The sequence below is a fragment of the Lithobates pipiens genome, unplaced genomic scaffold (assembly GCF_037356315.1).
Source record: "Lithobates pipiens isolate NorthernLeopardFrog02 unplaced genomic scaffold, aLitPip1_a1.2 Scaffold_18, whole genome shotgun sequence".
NCBI classification, from domain to species: Eukaryota; Metazoa; Chordata; class Amphibia; order Anura; family Ranidae; genus Lithobates; species Lithobates pipiens.
Genome location: NW_027507758.1, coordinates 295,341,870 through 295,363,551, shown reverse-complemented (window position 1 = coordinate 295,363,551; position 21,682 = coordinate 295,341,870). Strand labels below are relative to the sequence as shown.

Here is a 21,682-nt window from a genome sequence, read left to right as displayed (position 1 = left end):
AAACATTTAGAGCAAAACTTTTGTAGTAGGCTTATATGTCAATAAGGGTTCTTCTATTAACTGTAATGCCGCATACACACGACTGGACTTTCTGGCAAACTTGGTCCGACGGTCTTCCTGACAGACTTTCACTGGAATACCGACTGACTTTCCGGACAAACGGACTTGGCCAAACATGAACGGAATAAGTCAGTTCGAAAGTTCGTTTTGAACGTGATGATGTAAGACGGGGCTAAAAAAGGAAGCTCAATAGCCAGTAGCCAATATAATTTCCTTGCGTCGTATTTGGTCCGTCGGACAAGCAAACAGAGGAACGGTTTTCTCGATAGGGATTGAGTCCATCGGACAGATTTGAAACATGTTCTATTTCTAGGTCCATCTAATTTTTTTAATGAAAAATTATCGGCTTAGCCCACACACGATCGGATTGTCCGACGAATTCCATCGGACCTAGTCTGCCGGAAAGTCTGGTCGTGTGTACGTGGCATAAGGTGTGATTGTAGGAATGTTAAAGCTGAACTCCAGGCAGAAATAAAAGAATTACATTTATAATAGTTTCATTTTTTTTTTTATCTAAGCAATGTAAGTACTGTCTCTGGCAGTCCCTATACAGCAGAGCTCAGATTGGGAGAGTGAGAAACAGTGCACAAGTCAAGTTCTGCTGCCGTTCTGATTTGCTTAAAGGAACCATCCTGATGGGAGGGGAAAGCAGTCACAGGCTGGGGGAGAGATAATACCTATATTTGCTATTTAACTGTGGCAGGCAATAATCAGGTCTCTTGTCCTGCCAGACAGGGCTTTGTTGTGTGGCAGAGCTGTGTAAAGCCTGGTACACACAAGACTTTTTTTTTTCAACACAGCAGACTAAATGAAAAAAAACTGAAAAAGTCACTGTACTAACTATATGATGTTGGTACAACGATATCTCCGCTAATGTTTTCTTATAGGGGAACCACCCCCCTCCATCAAAACACATCGGTCAGGCACTCTCAGCCATTGGCTGCAAGCGCTGATCAGATGCCAATTGGCTGCTGGTTTTGTGCATATTTGACCGAAGCTGGTCATGGAGCTGTACACTTGGGTTGTAAGTCAGCCAGTAACTACTGAACCAACTTGCGTGTACCTAGCTTAAATCTCAGGACACAAATCATTATATGCATTTCACCTATATATTTAATTCAGAGCTTTTGGGCTTTTTTTTCCAGCTCATTCACTATTGCAGAGATATACAATTTGTATCACCTGACGCCTGGGCCGGTAGTTTTTTCCTACATTTAGCCCAGGCCCTTTAGCCAACAAGCAGCAGGGCTCACATGTCAGGTGGAAGCATTTAGGTGGCTCTGTTGCTGCCCAATAGCTTTCACACATGCCAGTAAAGTGCTGCCCCCCCCCAGCACCTCCGCTATGTATTCAGGGCTCTGCTTGCCTATCTGCGGGCCCAGGCCTGGCATAGCAATTGCCGCAGGGTAGAGGGGAAGGAGGAAGACTTTGTCCCCTATATGATGGGGAAAAAAAAGTTAAGTAAAAAAAAAAATGTTTTTCTTAATTGTAAAAAATTTAAGTTGCACCCAAGCACATACCCCCCCCCCCCCAAAAAATAATTTGAACCCCGCCTCCTAAGATATGCACATACAAACATAAGTTGGCACCTACTCATGAAAACACACAAACTGGCTTTTAACTTTTTTAGCTGGCTCCTGGATTTAAAGCAAATTTGTTAAGACCTGATTTAGTTGTTTGCCTGGATTTCAGTTTCAATATGTGGAAGAATTAGTGATAACTACATCAGTGATTGGAAAGTTTTCCCTACAACAAGGGCAGATGTTTACAGTCTACAGTGCACCTTATTAATGATAAATGTATTAAATGTCTATACAATTGCATTTTTAAACTCTAATTTACCTGTTATGTTTTCATTGTGTTGAATGCAGGATGCATCTGCAGGATTGTCGGTTTTTACAGGTGAAGAAGAAATCTTTGCGTTTCAGCGTACATTATCTCGACTTACTGAGATGCAGACCGAACAGTATTGGAGAGATGGAGACCGAAGTCCAAATTAATTATGACAACATGTCAAGGCAATGCGATAAATGCACAGAGCATCCGTTTATGAAAGGACATTTCTCTGGAAGTGTACATCTTTTCTGAAATTGCACAACAACCTCAGGACCATTATTTATTTTAATTGTTTAAATGTCATCCTCTTTACTGCCTTGTACTAGCTCTGCTGTGCTCTGGACTCTAACTGAGCAGCTAACATATTGAAATTGCTCCATGAGTGGCATGACCCATGGTACAAAGGTATCCAGTGTTGTTTCACTATTTATCAAGACCATATGTGCCATTTTTATGATGAACACATCAGTGATAAAATGATTGAGACAAACGTAGAGTACCCGAGTTTAATGCAATCAGCAAGAGCTCCTCTATTTAATGCTGAAGTGTTTAGAATGAGAGGTATCCATGCAGCATGAAGTTTAATATATGTGTGTCACAATATTTGTTTGCTTACTATGACACTGTGTTGAGAGGTGCTAGCTCTGAGAATGTAACAGAAACACATTCGCTGCCAAAGTGAAGACAAAACTTAGGTTTAATACATGGTGCTATGTATTACTGCAGGTCAGTATACGAAACGCACACCAGCTTTAGTTGGTGTTTTATGTGCACAAAAAGCCAGCACTCCTTTCTTTGCCAAAGAATGAAGGTTACATTGGCCAGTACTTTGTAAAATATAAAAACAACTTTGTAATACATGCCTCCCCTTTGGTGCTGTCCCCCTCATACTCAGGTACTCAACGATCCAGTGCTGCTCCTCTTCAGAAATGAATGACATACAAATCCATTCAACCTTTTTCCATGAGTTCACGGCATCAGGGCCCCAACCTGGACTCATAGGTGAATGCTGCAGAGAGAAGGGCCATGTCATTACACAGCATTTAGGATCTACCCACCACTAGCTAAAGCAGATGTTAGAGGACCTGTGACTTCATTGGACCAAATATACCTAAAAAATGTGGTATGCATAAAAAATATTTTAAAAAGGGAGTGCTCTGGGGAGGTAAGTCATGTTGTTTGACAGTCTTCCACTCATTTTTTTTTCATAATTTGCAGGTAAATCCATTTTGTTTTTAAAATGTTTATAATAGCAGCATGCTGTATATATAATGCAAAAGAGGGAAATGCTTGAAAAAGCATCAGATCCACAACAGTTATAAATAAATATATGACGCTTAATAAGTCCATGAATAGATTACACCAGCCTAATGTTCAGTACCATAAACCACCACATTGTCTGGCCTATGGTTTCACTAATTTGAGTCTCTTACTTGGAATAACTATGCAGCAAGCCAAAAATACAAAGGAGAAGAGCAGCTGCACGCCAAAAAACATTCAAATGCTGGTAGACTTTATTCATCTGGACAACATGAACATGCCTTAACTGACATGTTTCACCCACAAGGCTGGGCTTAACTGTTGAGGAGAGGAGAAGCAGGTAAGGAGAGACATACAGTATATACATAGTGTAATTGGTATTTGATGCCATTTAAAACAACAGATGCGTGTATTCTATTGGGCTTCTTCATTTATCTTGATATCGCTCTAACTCGGGACTATGCAGTATCCTCTCTTAGTGAAAACCAACAGGAGGTAAAGCTAACATACCTTCTACAATAATTTTTACACACAGTTTAAAATAAAATAAGCAGATAAAACATATATTGTAGTTTCATCACCATGCAAAATATGTTCAGAGAGATCAAAGAGTATATACGAACTGTTTAAATCTACAAGTGTTTTATTTTTATTTTTTTACTACTTTTGTTTATAATGCTTTTTCAAATTTGCAAATGTTATCATTTAGAGTATTGGTGCTCAGCCTGTGGCCCTCCAGCTGTTGCTGAACTACAATTACCATCATGCCTCTGCCTCTGGGAGTCATGCTTGTAACCATCAGCTTTGCAATGCCTCATTGGACAGCTGGAGGACACAATTTAGAGCTTGGATGAAAGGTTTAGTGCAGTATAACGCTTTTGGTATTTAACCGCTTCACGAATGCCTCGCAACGATATACATCGGCAGAAAGACATGTACAGGCAGAATCACATACCTGTACTTTGCCATTTAAGATGCGGCTCGCGGGTCCCGAGGACTCAATGTCCACAGGGATACCTGTGATCTTCTCAAGGTGAGGAAGAATGGGGAGATTCTATTGTAAACAAGCATCTCCCTGTTCTGCCTAGTGACAGTGTCACTGATCACAGCTCCCTGTGATCGGGAGTGGTGATCTGTGACGTGTCACACACGGCCCCCTAGTGGTTAACCCCTTCACTGCCTGTCACATTTACACAGTAATCAATGCATTTTTAATTGCACTGATCGCTATATAAATGTGACTGGTCCCAAAATCGTGCCAAAAGTGTCCGATCTGTCCACCATAATGTTGCAGTCATGATAAAATTCGCTGATCGCCGCCATTACTAATACATTTTTTTTTTATAAAAATGCCATAAAACTATCCCCTATTTTGTAAACGCTATAACTTTTGCACAAACCAATCAATAAACGCTTATTGCGATTTTTTTTTTCCCAAAAAAATGTAGAAGAATCCAATACCACCAAAAGAAAGCTCTATTTGTGGGAAAAAATGGCATCAATTTTGTTTGGGAGCCATGTTGCGCGCAATTGTCAGTTAAAACGACGCAGTGCCGAGTCATAAAAAGTGCTCTGGTTTTTGGCCAGCCAAATGGTCCGGGGCTTAAGTGGTTAAAAAGTTCTTTTTTTTTTTTACATACATCTCTACATTAAGTAAAGAAAATCTGAGGTAGAAACGGAAATAAGAATTTATTTCCAAAAGAGGGACAGTTCCTCCAAATATGGTACAGTTAAGATGGCCATACATGGATCACAATGCTGAACAGTAGAGCTGCATGATTAATCGTTAAGAATCGTTATCGCAATTGTTTTCCCCCTCGCGATCTTAACAAAGCATTTTCCCATGTAGAGATATCTCTGCTGAAGCCGACAGATGTCAGGGAAAAAAAAACAAGCAGTCTGCTAAGTATCACCACATTCCTCAGCCGCTGAGCTACGGTACCTATAAACATTGTAACGTTTTGTTCTTTAGATCAAAGGAATGAACTTAGGTCTGTAAATGAAGAAACGTTAACCACTTAAAGACTAAACCTTTTTCTGACACTTTTGGTAAAAAATTACTTGGAATCCCAAACATTATATATCTATTTTTTTTTATTTATTTTTTTTAGCAGAGACCCTAGAGAATAAAATGGTGGTTGTTGCAATATTTTACACTGTATTTGCACAGCGGTCTTTCAAATGCAATTTTTGGGGAAAAAATACACTTTAATGAATTATAAAAAATCGAAACAGTAAAGTTAGCCCAATATTTTTGTATAATGTGAAAGATGATGTTGCACCATGAGAATCGTGAGAAAATCGTGACCTTTATTCTAAGCAAAGAAAACGTGATTCTCATTTTGGCCAGAATCATGCAGCTCTACTGAACAGGGTGCATTTTCAATCCATGTATGGGCAGGCTGGTTTTACACAAGTCAATCTTTCGATCGACTTGTGTTTGTATGGCCCATCAGAAAAGTTTCTCTCAATCAGCGCCGCTGGCTGTAGCCACCAGTGCTGATCTATGTATTCTGACAACAGGGTTTCCCCGCTGTTGAATTAGAATAGCTTAGTGGGATGGTTTCCGCTACGTTTCAATGTGTAGCTGGGGGAATCCCAGTCCTTTTCTTTTGTTCATTCTGCTGGTTGAATGAAAAAAAAAAAGACGAATTTATGGCCTGCCTTAAGAGCTATTTGCAAATATTTGAATGCCCACAGTCGCTTGCAAAATAATCTTGCATGTGCTATAGCCTCTACATGCTTTATTTCAACAACTGGAGTATAAAACCTTTTTTTCTGCATTTTAAATACACTACTTCAGAAAATGTTGATATTTTCAATAGAAATGACACTCCAAAACTGGGGCTTTTATCAGTATGACCACTATTTGAATATAAGTACATTTCAAAAAGAATAAAAGCACAGCTCTCCAAAACCTAGGCCGTTTTTGTTGTAGGATCTCCAGATCTGTAGATCATTGTGCCCACTTCTTTCCACATGTTATCTGGAAATAGGTTTATCAATATTTACACAATTAAATACTCGTTTTCCTTGGTTTAGATTGTAAACAAACAGATTTCTCTTAACCCTCTTGGATTGTACTGTAATTGTTTTTTCTCTCTTTATGTTTAAAACACTGCACAAACTGTTGGTGCTATATAAGACCTGTTTAACAATAATATTAATAATACTGTTACAACTTTGCAGGCACAAAAGAAAGTAAGATAGAAAGGAGAATTAAAACAGAGCCTGCCACCCACCTAAATGTATGACACCCTAGGCCTTGAGCCAACCCTAGGCCTTGAGCCAACCTGGGTTTAAATGATTTTAAAGGTACGGTTTAGGTATGACTTTTTTGTTTAGTTACATTGGTTCACCTTGGACGAATGTAAGTTTGTATGTGCCATACCTGACTGATCCTTGTGTAAGTCACAAATAACTGTAGTAGGCACCGCTACTAATTTCCAGGTCCTGTGCCAAGTGGCTGCCCTAATTCATAGTGAACGGGGGTGGGGGGGGGGCTCTCTCTCAGCATGGGCGCCATACAGAGAACACTGTATTTTCTCAATGAATGTTAAGCATTCTATGGTTGGATGGGGTGGACAAGCAGGATGGTGACATCATGATCTCCCTTATCCAATCAGGGAATGCCTTGCATTCATTAAGAAAAAAGTAATGTGTTCTGTAAATGGTGCCTACCTACCTTTTATAATACAAATCTGCTGATGGTCCCATATTTTAAGTGACCAATTTATGCAGCATTTTGTATGTAGAAGTCAGTACATAGATTATCACTCTTGTTTCAGCTTCTGGCTGGTATTAACAGTGTGAGAGAGATGGTAAAGTAGTCATTTGAGGTGATAAAATAACTCATGAGATAAAAAATGTATTTATGAGAAATCTAGGCTTTCTAAATAAATTATGAGAAATAGAGACTTTCAGGAGCTAAATGTTTAAAGGGGTTGTAAACCCTCATGTTTTTTCACCTTAATGCATCCTATGCATTTAGGTGAAAAAACACCTGCCAGTGACCGGCCCCCCAGCACCCAACCCCCCGTTTTACTTACCTGAGCCCTGGAAATTCCCGCGGCGGAGACGTGATCTCCCTCTGCCCAGGGTTCTCGGATCTTGGCAGCCATTGACTCCTGCTGCTGTCAATCAACTCCAGTGATGCGGAGCCGAGTCTGGCATTCAGTGTCTATGGACGCCGAATGCCAGACTTGGGAGCGGGCCAACAAGGTAACCCCCCGGGGGAACGCTTCACCCAGGGGGTTATACAATGCAGGGAGGAGCTACCAGCGCCACCAGGGGACACCAGAAGAGTATGATCAAAACAAACTGCACAGTGGAGATAAGTATGACATGTTTGTTATTTTATTTTATTTTTTAAACTCAAAACATTACAATCACTTTAATTTCCAAATATGGTTTCACGTCAATGTTATTTTTTTTATTTGTAAATAGAATATTTTGATGAACAAACGCATGTAAAATAACTCATGCAATTTTGTGAATGGATTCTCAGGTGTTGTGTATATATAAGCCTATTTGGAAAACAACTAGTTGATTCTGTATATACCGTGTCTTGCAAAAGTATTCACCACCTTGGCTTTTTACCTATTTTGTTACATTACAGCCTTCAGTTCAATGTTTTTTTTTAATCTGAATTATATGTGATGGATCAGAACACAATAGTCTAATAAATTGGTGAAGTAAAATTTAAAAAATATATATTTAAAACTATTTTTCAGAAATAAAAAAACGGATAATTGGCATGTGCGTATGTATTCACCCCCTTTGTTATGAAGCCCATAGAAAGCTCTGGTGCAACCAATTACCTTCAGAAGTCACATAATTCGTGAAATGATGTCCACCTGTGTGCAATCTAAGTGTCACATATACGCACCTTTTTGAAAGGCCCCAGAGGCTGCAAGACCTAAGCAAGAGGCAAGACTAACCAGACACTGCCACAAAACATGAAATAAGTGATAATGGATAAACACAATATAAGACTTATGTAAAGTGAACATTGATACATTTACACAAAATTAAAGTGCATGTCCATATTTGTATATAGTCCATAAAGGTGATTCCAATTAATAAAGTGACTTCCAAAGTGAATCGTTGTAAACTAATTTGACTGCAGATAATCCACCACCAGTAGAAAGAAAGGCTTATTACCAGACACATTGAACTCAAATAGGCATACGCCTAATGAGTCAACAGAGCTTGTGGTGTATCACACCTAGGGGAGACGTATGTCAGCATACACGGCTTCCAATGTGGACATATGAAGTGGAGGTCCGTCACAATGTTATCGCCAATGGGTTGCAACCAAGGGTATAGTAATCAAGGATCCTAAGAACATTATATATTTTCTGAAGGCAGAGGCCCTTAGCTGTGTGAACAGAGAGACTGGAGTATCTGTACATAGGACGACAATAAGCCGTACACTCCATAGAGTTGTGCTTTATGGCAGTGTGGCCAGAAGAAAGCCATTACTTTCAGCAAAAAACAAAATGGCACCTTTTTAGTTTGCAAAAAGGCATGTGGGAGACCCCCAAAATGTATGGGGGAAGGTGCTCTGGTCTAATGAGACTAAAATGTAACTTTTTGGCCATCAAAGAAATCGCTATGTCTGGCGCAAACCCATCACATCACCCAAAGAACACCTTTTTCAGCAGTTGGGACTGGGAAACTGGTCAGGGTTGAGGGAAAGATGGATGGTGCTAAATATAGGGATATTCTTGAGCAAAAATCCCAGTGGAGGAATGGGCGAAAATCCCAGTGGTACCATGTGGCAAGCTCATAGGTGGCTCTACAAAGTATTGACTTTAGGGGGGTGAAAAGTTATGCACATTGACTTTTTCTGTTATTTTGTCCTATTTGTTTGCTTCACAATAAAAAAAAATCTTCAAAGTTGTGGGCATGTTCTGTAAATGAAATGATGCAAATCCTCAAACAATCCAACAATGTTAATTCCAGGTTGTGAGGTTAACAAAACACAAAAAATGCCAGGGGAGTGAATACTTTTGCAAGGCACTGTACAGTAGCTCTGCAGAATAGTCCAGCTGCTAATGTAAACAAATTAGAAGTAGTAACTAGACAGACTATTCTATTTTACATATCGACTTTAGATAACATGTCCTAATGTGTCCCTTCAAATGAAATGTTTTCTGTATTTATTCAAAGCAATGCCTTATAATTATTGTTTAAGGTTTTTTTTTTTTTTGTGTGTGTGTATCTATTAAGTGGTTTAAGGGTCAAGTTATGATTGTATACGCATGAAAATTGAGAAAATATATTTGAAGAATTTATTTTGTATGAAGACTGAAACTAAAACATTTTAAAACATTTTTTAAGAAAACGTGCCTTTATGCAGCAATATATTATAGTAGTTACTGGCATATTATTAGAATAAAATGTAGTAAATGTGTCAAAATTGTGTCTGTTTCCTGCTTCACTTTATTTCCTTTTTTATGCATGTCTTACAAGACCAGTAAGGCATGTGTGTGCAAGATTCCATTTATATTTGCAATATTTAAAATAACTTGCACTGTATATTATTGTACTTGCATTTTAGTTTCATTTTGCCTAACTGCCATGATACTTACCATCATAGCAACAGTAGTGTTGTACCCTGCTCCTCATTGATTTTTTTATTTCCTGAGAGACTTATTTCAACTTTCCAAGTTCAAATTTTAGTCGCATCTCATTTTCACATCATCGTGGCTTACATTTTTATATTCTATTTTTAATCTTTTATCAGTAAAATTTAAGTTGCATACAAAAGTGAAAAAACATTATTACCCCTTAATTTATCCCCTAAACCCCCCTTCCTTACCCACCTGCTCCTCCCGTGTTCGTAATGTTCTCTCCTATTCCTTTGTTACCTTCCTCTGTCTGCCATTTTCTCTAAATACTTTTCTGAGGATTTAAATTTTTCCCAGCTTTCCCATATTCCTATATTGATCTGAGATCATCCTTTATCTCTATTCTCCAAGTGTGCCATTTTATTGTAATACTCTATTCTATCGAACCAATCTCTCATATCTGTTTTTTCGCTATTTAGCTAATTCTTTGGGATCAACCCTTTTGCAGCATTTAGGAGTGTCGGGATAATTGTTTTCCTTTTCTGCTTCCTTGATTTTTTCATGTCCAGAAATAGACATGTCTGTAGCTTGTATTCTATCTTCTCATTCGTTATTTCTTTTATAATACACACTATTTCTTGCCAGTACTCCTTTATCTTTGGGCACTCCCACCAGATAGGCACCATTGTTGCCCTTTGATTACATTTCCTCCAACATAATGGAGAACTCTCCGCTTGATAATGTTTTTTCTTACCGGAGTCAAGTACCATCTAGCCAGCAATTTATAATTCATTTCAATGGTGTTCATATCCCATTCACTGACATACTGCTCCAATCATCCTCTCAACTTGACCATCGTCGAGTTTTAAGTCCATTTCCTTTTCCCATTGATCTATGTAGGCCGGTCTTCCTTGTCCTTCCAGTTCCGAAAGTATTCCATATACTTTTGATATTCCTTTCTTTAATGACTGTTGTGTATAGCAGAGCTTTTCCAAGGGCCTCTTTTCTCCTTCATCTCTTATTGGCTGTGGGAGTATTTTTACAAAATGTGTGAGTTGGATTTGATTCCATTCGTTTATTTTCCATCCTGCGCTTTTTTTCTATTTCTTGTCGTGATTTAATCTTTCCCTTCATTGTGACATCTTTCAATTGTGGGTTTTTTATTTTCCGTGCGGTGAATATCTCATTCCCTGGTGTGAAAAAATTTGTTCCCATGAGTGCCATTAGCGGGGAATTATATTCCCACTTCTCTTTCCGATGCACTGTGTCCCACATTTGAAAAATGTTTTTGGTCAGAACATGTGTGTCTTGGTCCAATATCCTATATTTTTGTGGTACCCATATATTTTTGTGTAATGTGCTCCTGCCTAATGTGTTTTCAATCTCTACCCATGTTTTCTCACTATTCTCAATTGTCCACTCTATCAATCGTGTCAATACTACTGCTTTGTAATATCTATATATATCTGGGGTTTCCAGTCCACCATGTTCCCTTTTCCTAGTGATGAGTGTAAAAATGTATTCTTGGCTTTCTATTCTGCCATATAAATTTTATCAGCATTTTTTTATTGTCTTGAAAAAACTCTGCGGGATCCCTATTGGTTATTGGTACCATTTGGAATATATACATTACTTTTGGTAGGATGGCCATTTTAAACATGTTTATTCTACCTATCCACGACAGTGCACGTGCGCATGTTTTCTTCAAATTCACCTTAACCTCGTTTATTAATGGGATATAGTTTGCTACATATAGTTTTTCGACAGTTGGGGTTAGTTTAATTCCCAGGTATTTTAGCTCTTTTTTAACCCAAGTAAACGGGAGTTCTTTTTGGAGAATCTGTGCCTTCTTTTCCTCGACTCCTATATTTAATATTTCTGTTTTAACAGGATTTATTAAAAAATTTGAGAGTTCCCCATATTTTATTACTTCTTTCAGTATGTTTGGCAAGGTTTCCTTAGGATTTGTCACATACATCAGCTTGTCATCTGCGTATGCCGCTATTTTATGTACCTTTGCTCCCACTCTCACCCCTCCTATATCCCAGTTGTTTCTTAGGGTCACCAAAAAGGGTTCCATTGTTAGAACATATAGGAGAGGTGAGAGCAGGCAACCATGGCGTGTTCCGTTACGCATCTCAAAACCGGAAGATAATCTCCCGTTAACCCTCACCATAGCAGTTGGGCCATTATATAAATTCTCAATCCATTGCATATACTTTGGACCTATACCCAGATGTCTTAATGTATCCATCATGAATCCCCAGTATACCCTGTCAAATGCCTTTTCGGCGTCTATTGACAGGAGTAGAGCTGGGGTCTTATTCATCTTTCCTTTCCCTGACATCAGGATTGTTTTTAAGCTGTTATTTCTTCCCTCTCTGCCCGGGACAAACCCGGTCTGGTAGGGATTTATCCAATCTGGTATTCATTTTTTTAATCTGGTAGCCAGTATCTTTGCATAGATTTTTATGTCAGCATTTAGGAGGGCAAAAGGTCTATAGCTTGAACAGTTGGTTTTATCTTTCCCTTCTTTAGGTATTATTGTGATGTATGCCAGTAATGATTATTTTCTTGTTTTTTCTTTCTCACCCAGATGGTTCAGATATTCACATATTCTAGGAACCAAAAGCTCTTGGAATTTTTTATAATATTTAATCGTGAAGTCGTCTGGGCCTGGGCTCTTTCCAGGTGGGGTATCCCTTATTGCCTGTTTGATCTCTTCCTCCGTGATTCTTTTTTCCAATTCTGATAGTTGCTCCTTTTGAATCCTGGGTAATTTTGCTTCCTTCAAATAAGTCTGAAATTTCTTTCTCCTAACTTCCTTTTCTTGAGCCGACTCTTCCTTTTTTACTGAATATAGTGCACTGTAGTAACTTTGGAATACTGCTGCAATCTCTGATGTTTTATTTACTATTTCTCATTTTTGATCTTTTCTATATAGTTTGTTGACTTCTTTTTTCTTACAAAATTTGCTAAGTACTTCCCTGTTTTATTACACCACTTGTATCTCTCTAGGGCTACTCTGGATTATTTACATCTTTCTTCTTCCTCCAGTGCTATCTTCAGTTGTTCAAATTTTTTAGTCAGTTCCCGAAATATTTCCTTTTTCACTTGCTTTTTATGGCTTTGTTCCAATTCATAGATTTCTTTAGTAATTCTCATTGTATCCTTTTTCCGGTCCTGTTTTTTTCTTGTTCCAATAGCGATCAATTTACCTCTAATTACAGACTTATGAGCCTCCCAAATAGTTGCTTTCGCCAGATCTGGAGTGTAATTTTCACGAAAATTGCTCTCGATCTCCTCTTTAATAATTTTATAATTTTCCTCGTGCTCCCCATTGATCAATGAAGAAAGTTTGGAGTTTAGGTGACCCTGTTTATTGACTAACCAGAGTTATTGAAGATGAAAGTGTTAGGTACCTGGTGGTGAAGCCAACTTATAGGAGAAGACCTCTCTTACAACACTGGTTCAGGAGCCACTGGAATGGGAACAGTGGTCTCGAGAGCACAGTGGGTAGGAGTGCCTGCTGGTGTAGGATCCGCTGGTATTGGTGGTGGAGTAGAGATCCCTCTGGGATGGCTGGACGGCAGGTGATAATGGACCAGGGCAGGCAGAAGACGGAAGAGCTGATGAGTGCAAAGGCAGCAGTCACAGGAGCCTGTGAGGAGAGCCGGAGGTACAGCAGAACACTGGACAGGGCAGCAGACTGGAGCAAGGTCAGACGGTCCGGGTCACCGGGCAATCAGGCAGGTGGAAACAGCAGGCAAAGGCAGCGTCGGTAAAACAGGCAGAGGCCAGCAACGGTACACAGGTAGAGGCAGTAGCAGAGTCAGGCAGGCTGGGTCGGGTTGGAGAGAGTAGAGAGGTCAGACAAAGTTGGGTCGGTTCAACAGCAGATAATCAGAGACGGTTAATCAGGAACACAGAAGCTGAGACAAAACAGCTCCGCACCAGCGCACTTGGAGAACCTTTATGTGCTCAGTGGCGGCAAACAGTGCTATCGCACACACATGTGCGCCTAACGCACGTGCACCTCATGCCTGCGGCGCGCGGACACACAGTAATGGGAATGCGCTGATGCTCAGTTCGCAAAGAAGCGTGCATGCGCATTCACGCACGCAAATGCGCCTGTCTATCGCTGGTAGGTTCCTGACATTGCCCCCCCAAGGGGAAGCCTACGGATGCCTAACAATTCCCTTTTTTCAGGATGGGCAGAGAAGTAAGCGCAAATTAATTGCCTGGCGTGGATGTTGTTGTCAGGTTCCCAGGAATTGCTTTCTGGACCAAACCCCTTCCACTTGATTAAAAACTGAATTCGCCCTTGTCTCCTTCTGCAATCAAGGGTGGCCTCCACCTCATACTCTTCGTTCCCATCCACTAAGGTTCTGGGGGTCTGGTTCCTCTGTCAGGGAAAGGATCAGGGACAGCAGGTTTCAACAGTGATACATGAAACACAGGGTGAATCCTGAGCGACTCAGGCAGGGCTAGTTCGTTGGAAACTTCATTGATTTTCCTCTTTACCAGAAAAGATCCCATAAACTTAGGTGCAAGCTTCCTAGAAGGACAAGCCAACTTAATGTTATTGGTAGAAAGCCATACCTGATCACCGAGCTGTAGGGTCAGTTCCCCTCTTCTTTTCCGTTCAAAGGCTCTCTTGCTGTCTGCCTGGACTTTCTCTTGCCACTGCCTCCTGTAACACCCGGTTGTTATGGCTGAGGACTGTCCCCTGGACCGCCGGAACTGAGGTTTCTGGAAGAAAGTCAGGCAGAAAGGTTAAATTAAAGCCATAATTCGCGAAAAAAGGGGACTGACCGGTGGCTGAATGGCTAGCATTATTGTATGCAAATTCTGCTAAGGGCAGCAGGGACACCCAATCATTCTGTACAAAAGAAGTAAAACACCTAATGTATTGTTCGAGAGTCTGGTTGGTCCTCTCCGTCTGCCCGTTGGTTTGGGGATGATAGGACGAGGACAGGGCCAACTCAATTTTCAGGATCTCATACGGGGCCCTCCAAAAACATGAGGTAAACTGAACCCCTCTGTCGGATACTATATTTCCTGGAATTCCATGTAACATCACAATCTCCTTAATGAATATGCGGGCAGTCTCCACAGCAGATGGGGTCCCTTTTAGGGGTAAAAAATGGGCCATTTTGGATAGGCGGTCTACAACCACAAAAATAGCCGAGCACCCCTCAGAACATGGAAGCTCAACTATAAAGTCCATGGTAATCATTCTCCAGGGTCTATCGGGTACAGGTAAGGGTTTCAGCAGTCCCTAAGCTTGGTTTCTTGACGTCTTATTCTGGATGCAAGCAGGGATAGAGCTGACATACTTCTCACAGAAGTCCTTCAGGTTGGGCCACCAGAATGTGCGTTGCACGAGCTCAAGGGTCTTGCAGACCCCAAAGTGACCTGCCAGCGGATGATCATGGAGTAGAGTTAATACTTTGACTCAAATGTCCTTGGGAACAAAGATTTGACCTCAGGGGGTTTTGATGAGCCAGAGGATGCTTTCTTGATCTGAGAAAGATCAGTCTGTAGAAGTAGGAAATTGCCTGCAGGCAGGATGGTGTCAGGAGCCGATGAGTCTTTCAGATTGTCAAACATGCATGACAACGCATCTGGTTTCACGTTCTTTGACCCTGGCCGGTAGGTTATATAGAAGCAGAAGCGTGAGAAGAACAGAGCCCAGCGGGCTTGTCGGGGTCTCAGCCGTTTGGCCGACCTTAGGTATTCTAAGTTTTTTTGATTGGTATATATTAATACCGGGTGAGCAGCGCCCTCCAACAGATACCTCCACTCCTCTAAGGCAGCTTTAATAGCGAGTAGTTCCCGGTCACCAAAGTCGTAATTACTCTCTGCGGGGGAGCGTTTCCTAGAGAAGAACCCCACGGGATGCATTAGGTTCTTGTTGCCTTGACGTTGAGAAATGACCGATCCCACGGCCACTTTGGAAGCGTCTACTTCAAGAATGAAGGGTAAGGATGGGTCAGGATGACTGAGGATTGGGGCAGAAGTAAAAAGTCTTTTAAGCTCTTCAAAGGCACCCTGGGCTTCCTGAGTCCAGCAAAAATTAGAGTTTTGTTTGGTTAATTGTGTGATGGGCGCAATTATGGCTGAGAATCCTCTTATGAACTTACTATAAAAGTTTGCAAAGCCGATGAAGCGTTGTATGCCCTTTTTATCCAGGGGCACTGGCCAGTCCAATACAGCAGACACTTTTTGGGGGTCCATCTTAATGCCAGTTGGAGAGATTACTAGTCCCAAAAATTGGATGCTCCCTTGCTCGAATTCGCATTTGCCTTTGCGTAAAGTCTGTGCTGGTGAAGACGGCTTAAGACCCTGCAGACATGTTCCCGATGCTGATCGAGTGATCCAGAAAATATTAAAATATCGTCCAGGTAGACAATCACGAATACATCTAGGAAGTCTCTAAATACATAGTTGATGAGATGATGGAAGGTGGCTGGAACGTTGCAGAGCCGGAAGGGCATTACTAAGTACTTATAATGCCCGAATTGGGTCTGGAAAGCTAGTTTTTTCATTCATGCCTGGCCTGAATGCGGACCAAATTGTAAGCCCCTCTTAGGTCAAGTTTAGTAAATATGACGGCAGATCTCAGTTTCTGGAAGAGCTCCGGTATCAAGGGTAAGGGATAGTGGGTTTTTAACCGTAATCTTGTTCAATTCTCTGTAGTCCACACATGGGCGGAGGGTCTGGTCTTTCTTCGTAACAAAGAAGATTCCGACACCTGCTGGGGGAGGTTGAAGGACGAATTAGCCCCTTTTCTAGGTCCTCATTTATGTAAGTCTTTAGTGCCTCCTGTTCCCTTTCTGACAGAGGGAAGATACGCCCGAAAGGAATTTCAGCCACAGGAAGCAGTTCAATCGGGCAATCATAGGGGCAATGAGCTGGCAGTGAGTCCATTCCCTTCTTGCTGAAGACATCAATAAACTCATGGTAATACTTGGGTACAGACTGGAGTAAACTCCGGTCAGTGTCTAGGCATACAAAGCTGGGTCGGTCCAACAGCAGATAATCAGATACGGGTAATCAGGAACACAGAAGCTGAGACAAAACAGCGCCGCACCAGCACACTTGGAGAGCACACTATCACGCACTATCGCGCACACACGTGCACCTAACGCACTCGCTCGTGCACACGCATGCCCGCCCATCTCTCGTGCCTGCTGTGTGCGCTGACGCGCAGTAATGGGAATGCGCCAATGCTCAGTTCACGAAGAAGCGCGTGTGTGCATGCGCACGCGCAAATGCGCCTGTCTACCGCTGGTAGGTCCTTGACAGAAATCTTTTGGAAAAACGTAGATCTCTTGGTCAGGCTTTAGACATTTATATTTTTATTTTATTTATTTCAGGTACTTGTATAATTGGTCCCTAACTCACATTGATACATACTAGGGCCAATTTAGACAGGATCCAATTAACCTACTAGCATGTAGTTGAAGTGTGGGAGGAAACCCACGCAGACACAGGGAGATCAATCATGCAAACTCCAGGCCGGTAGTGTCGTGGCTGGGATTTGAACCAGCGGCCCTTTTGCTGCTAGGCAAAAGTACTAACCACTACACCACTGTACTGCACTATACAATTCGTAGAGCCTAACAAAGGAATCTACTGTATCCTGAAACCTTGTATTTTAATGAGTCAAATTAGAATTCCAGCCTAAACCTTACCAGTTTTAAAAATGTCCCCTCTCCTCTTCCTAACACCTATGCTGACTAGAGATGGGAAGGCCTGAAAAAAAAGCAGAAAAATTGGGGGGGAAATTTTTTCAAAGCCGGTTTTTGTTTTTTTCCAGAAAAATCTGGAAAAAATTGTGCAGTATGTTATTTAACAATAATAAGAGATATCTATGACATGGTATTTATCACGTACATGGTGAAGACTGGGGTGTGGTGGGGGCCTCCCTTGCACCTCCCGCCTAACACTCCTGAAGATGGGGACAGAGAGTGTAAAGGCAGCTAGCTGATTATTGTGATGAGTGTGGGACGGAAGCAGAACCAGGAGAGGAGCATCAGTCAGCAGCAACCAGGCAGTAAGGTACCGAATCAGCAGGCAAAGCAAGTCCAGAAGATAGGCCAGGGTCGTTAACAGCCAGACAATGTGGTACCAAGTCAGCAGACAGATTAGATCCAGTAAACAAGCCAAGGTTGGGATACCAGATAACAGAGCTAGAGCACAAGCAGAGGCAAAGTCCAAAGGCAAGCCGGGTCATACACAAGCAAACAGGAATAGCAGATCAGGTCTTGGGAAATCAGAAACAAGCTGAAGATCATCCAGCGACTGTTCACAGTGATAGAGAAGTTTAAATAGGCCACTGGGCGGCAAGTGCTAATTGGTATGTGCACGTGTCTGTGCATACAAATCTGTGCGATGAACTGGCACTGCAGAAATTACATTGGTCATTTGCTTATAAATATTAGCACGTGTGTAATGTGCATGAGCATGTATCCGCACTGACTTTTTAGTGGTGGAGATCCAGTTTACTTTACATTGCCCCCCGTACTGGGCAGCCTCCGGATGCCCATCTGAGACATCTTTGCAGGATGGGCTTGGAAGAACTTTTTTACCAGTCTTGGGGCATGGACATTGTCTTCTGGTTCCCAGGAGATCTCCTCAGGACTATAACCTTTCCACTTGATTAAATAATGAATGCGGCCTCCCCTCCTCCTACAATCCATAACAGCCTCAATTTCATACTCCTCTTCGTCATCAATCATGATTGGTGCTGGAGGCCTGGATTACGACCAGGAAAGGGGTCTGGTACAGTAGGCTTTAGCAGAGATTCATGAAAAACTGGGTGAATCTTGTACTTCTCTGGTAGTAAAAGTTCAAAAGCTGTTGGATTTATTTTTCTTTTTACAGCAAATAGACTAATGTACATGGGGACCAGTTTCTTGGAAGGACAGGCCATTTTCAGATTAGTGGTTCATAACCCAACCCTGTCCCCTGGTTGAGATCCAGATCACCCCTTCTCTTTTTATCAAATAATTTTTTGTTGTCCTGTTGGGCCTTGGTAATCTCTTCCTGCAGAACTTTATTGTTGGTTTGCAGAAACATCAGTCACTCCTGGACTGTTGGTACAGATGAATCAAAGACTGCATCAGGTGAGAAAGAAGGATTAAATCCAAAGTTCGCAAAGAATGAAGTTTGACCTGTAGTCAAATGGACAGAGTCGTCTTAGGCGAACTCTGCTAGAGGAAGAAAACGAAGCCCAGTTAAGAAAAGCACTGAAGGTATTGCTCTAGAGTCTGGTTTGTTCGTTCTGTCTGACCATTAGTCTGGGGATGATATGCTGAAGATAACCACACTTCAATTTTAAATGCTTTGCAAAGTTCTTTCCAGAATTTGGATGTAAACTGAACCCCTCGGTCAGAAGTTATGCTCCGAGGAACCCCATGCAACCGTACTATCTCTTTGACAAATGTTTGTACAGTTTCTAAAGCAGATGGTGTTCCAATCATTGGTACAAAGTGTGACATTTTGGATAGCTTATCAACTATCAAAGAAATAGTGGTAACGTTTTCAGAAGGTGGGAGCTCAACAATAAAGGCCATGCTAATCATCTCCCAGGGCTTGCTAGGAATGGGCAAGGGCCTTAACAAGCCCCAAGCTTTGGTCTTGTCTCCTTTGCTTCGGATACAAATCTCACAACTCCTTACGTAGTTCTGACAATCAGGCCTCAGGCTAGGCCACCAAAAGTATCGTTGTAAAAGCTCCAAAGTCTTGTGAATCCCAAAATGCCCTGCCAAGGGATGGTCATGGCACAGATTTAAGATTGACTGGCACAAACTTGAAGGTACAAAAACTCTTGCTCATGGAAGAACAATCAATCCCGTTCTTGCAATTGAGTCATGCGGTGGACCTTCCTCCCTAGATGCTTGTTTAAGCTGTGGCACCAAATCTCCTTGCAGTAACAGAAACTTTGTGGAGATAGGATGGTATCGGGTTGAGTAACTTCCTTTTCTTCCTGAAACATGCCTGACAAAGCGTCGGGTTTCCCATTCTTAGAGCCTGGTCTGTAGGTTATATGAAACCAGAATCTTGAAAAAAGCAAGGCCCACCTGGCCTGATGGGATTTCAGACTAATACACAAATAAGGATTGGGTGACTTGCTCCCTCAATCAGACTATGCCCTTCCTCCAGAGCAGACTTGATGGCAAGTAGCTCACTAGCTCACGGTCTCCCACATCATAATTTTTCTCTGAAGAGTTTCCTTGAAGAAAGCTAAAGGGTGTAAAAGTGATTTAGCGCCTTGTCGTTGAGATAAAATGGTACCAACTGCATTTTCTGAAGCATCTACTTCCTGAACATGGGGTAATGCAGGGTCAGGATGTTGCAGAATTGGTGCTGATGTAAAGAGAGCTTTTAATTTATCAAAGGCGAATTGCGCTGCTGGAGCCCACTGAAATCGGGTATTTTGTTTAGTAAGCCGTTAGATGAGACTGATGATAGCTGAAAGGTTTTTGATAAATTTACGATAAAAGTTATAAAATCCAACAAATCTCTGGATTCCTTTTTGATCTGTTGGCACTGGCCACTCAAGAATGGCAGTAACTTTTTGTGGATCCGTTGCGATGCCTGATGTTGAGATAATAAGTCCCAGAAACTGGATTGTTTCTTTCTCAAACTCATACTTTTCAGACTTTGCAAATAACTGGTGTTCCCAGAGATGGTTGAGGACCTTTTTAACTTGCACCCGGTGTTCTTCTATGGAAGGGTAGACTATGAGTATGTCGTCAAGATACATAATTATGAAGAAGAGGTTGAAAAAATCTCTAAAAATATTGTCTAAATGCTGGAAAGTAGTACATACATCTAAGAAATCATGATAAACAGATGGAACATGTGAAACTGAAATCTCTGGTTGCAGCTCCATTAGGGGAGTTGTGGTGGAGACCTCTTGGGAAAAACAGTGCTGCTGGCAGTAGGTGGTAGGAAATGACACAGTTCCAGATTTCCAGTTTATTTGGGGATTGTGTGCCTGCAACCATGGAATGCATAGGATGATGGGGAATAAGGGTAATGGAATAATGTCCAGATTTAGGTATTCTGAGTGACCCAAGGAGGTTACTGCCAATAGAGGACAGGTTTCTTGCATGATAGGTCCTGACTTGAGGTTTGAGCCATCCGCCATATTAGTCTTCAGATGCTGCATTTTAGCTTGCAGTGGAACTTGGTGTTGTTTAGCAAAAGTGTAGTCCATAAAACAACCGGAGTCAATAATGGTTAGGATGCCAAACGGATGCTTCCTCCTGGTAGCTGCAAGGAGAGAGCCAACAGGAGATGAGTGGAGATGCTCTTTACAGGATAACTGGAAGCGTCAGAAGCATGGACAGTCTTTTGTGATCTTATTGGACAGTTACACAGATAGTGACCAATGCCACCACAGTAAAGGCATAAGTCATTTTGCCGGCATCAGTCTTTCTTTGGACGACAGAGGTGAATGGGGTAAGTCCCAACAGATTCCATCATGGAGGAGGATGGTAGCAGAGCTGTGGGTACAGGTGCTGCTGGTGGCCAGGTAGGTTGAATGTTGTCAAACCTTTCTGCCCTCCTCTCTCGGCTTCTGCGGTCAAGCCGAATAACAAGCTGGATTAATTCTGAGAGTGTTTTTGGTGGATCTAGTCTGGCAAGTTAATCTTTCAGGCCGCGTACACACGCGCGGACTGTTTGCCCAACCTTGTTCGTCAAACAGTTTCGGCAAACAGTCCGCTCAAAATTTGCATGAGCGGACTTGCCCACACACGAGCGGACTGTTTCAGCGAACTGTTTGCCAAACAGTTCGCTCAACTTTTGAAATGAACGGACTCGCCCACGTAAGGAGGAGGCAAATCCGCCCATTTCGAGCGCGTGTACAGGTAGGCGGGGCCCGCGAAGGAGACGTCGCGGGCTCCGCCGCCTGGAATGGGCTTAAAGGGGAA

At 41.7% G+C, this 21,682-nt stretch overlaps 1 protein-coding gene across 2 annotated transcripts in view; it reads left to right on the top strand.

Annotated features, from left to right (window-relative positions):
* AFG1L (AFG1 like ATPase) overlaps positions 1-9,580 on the top strand; it is a 201,277-nt gene extending 191,697 nt beyond the window's left edge. For both annotated transcript variants that reach the window (XM_077487151.1, XM_077487150.1), the window contains one exon: positions 1,932-9,580. In XM_077487151.1, coding sequence (XP_077343277.1) covers positions 1,932-2,060 — 129 coding nt within the window. In that variant the 3' untranslated portion in view covers positions 2,061-9,580. The remainder of the gene's footprint in view (positions 1-1,931) is intronic.
* Positions 9,581-21,682: the final 12,102 nt, after the last annotated feature.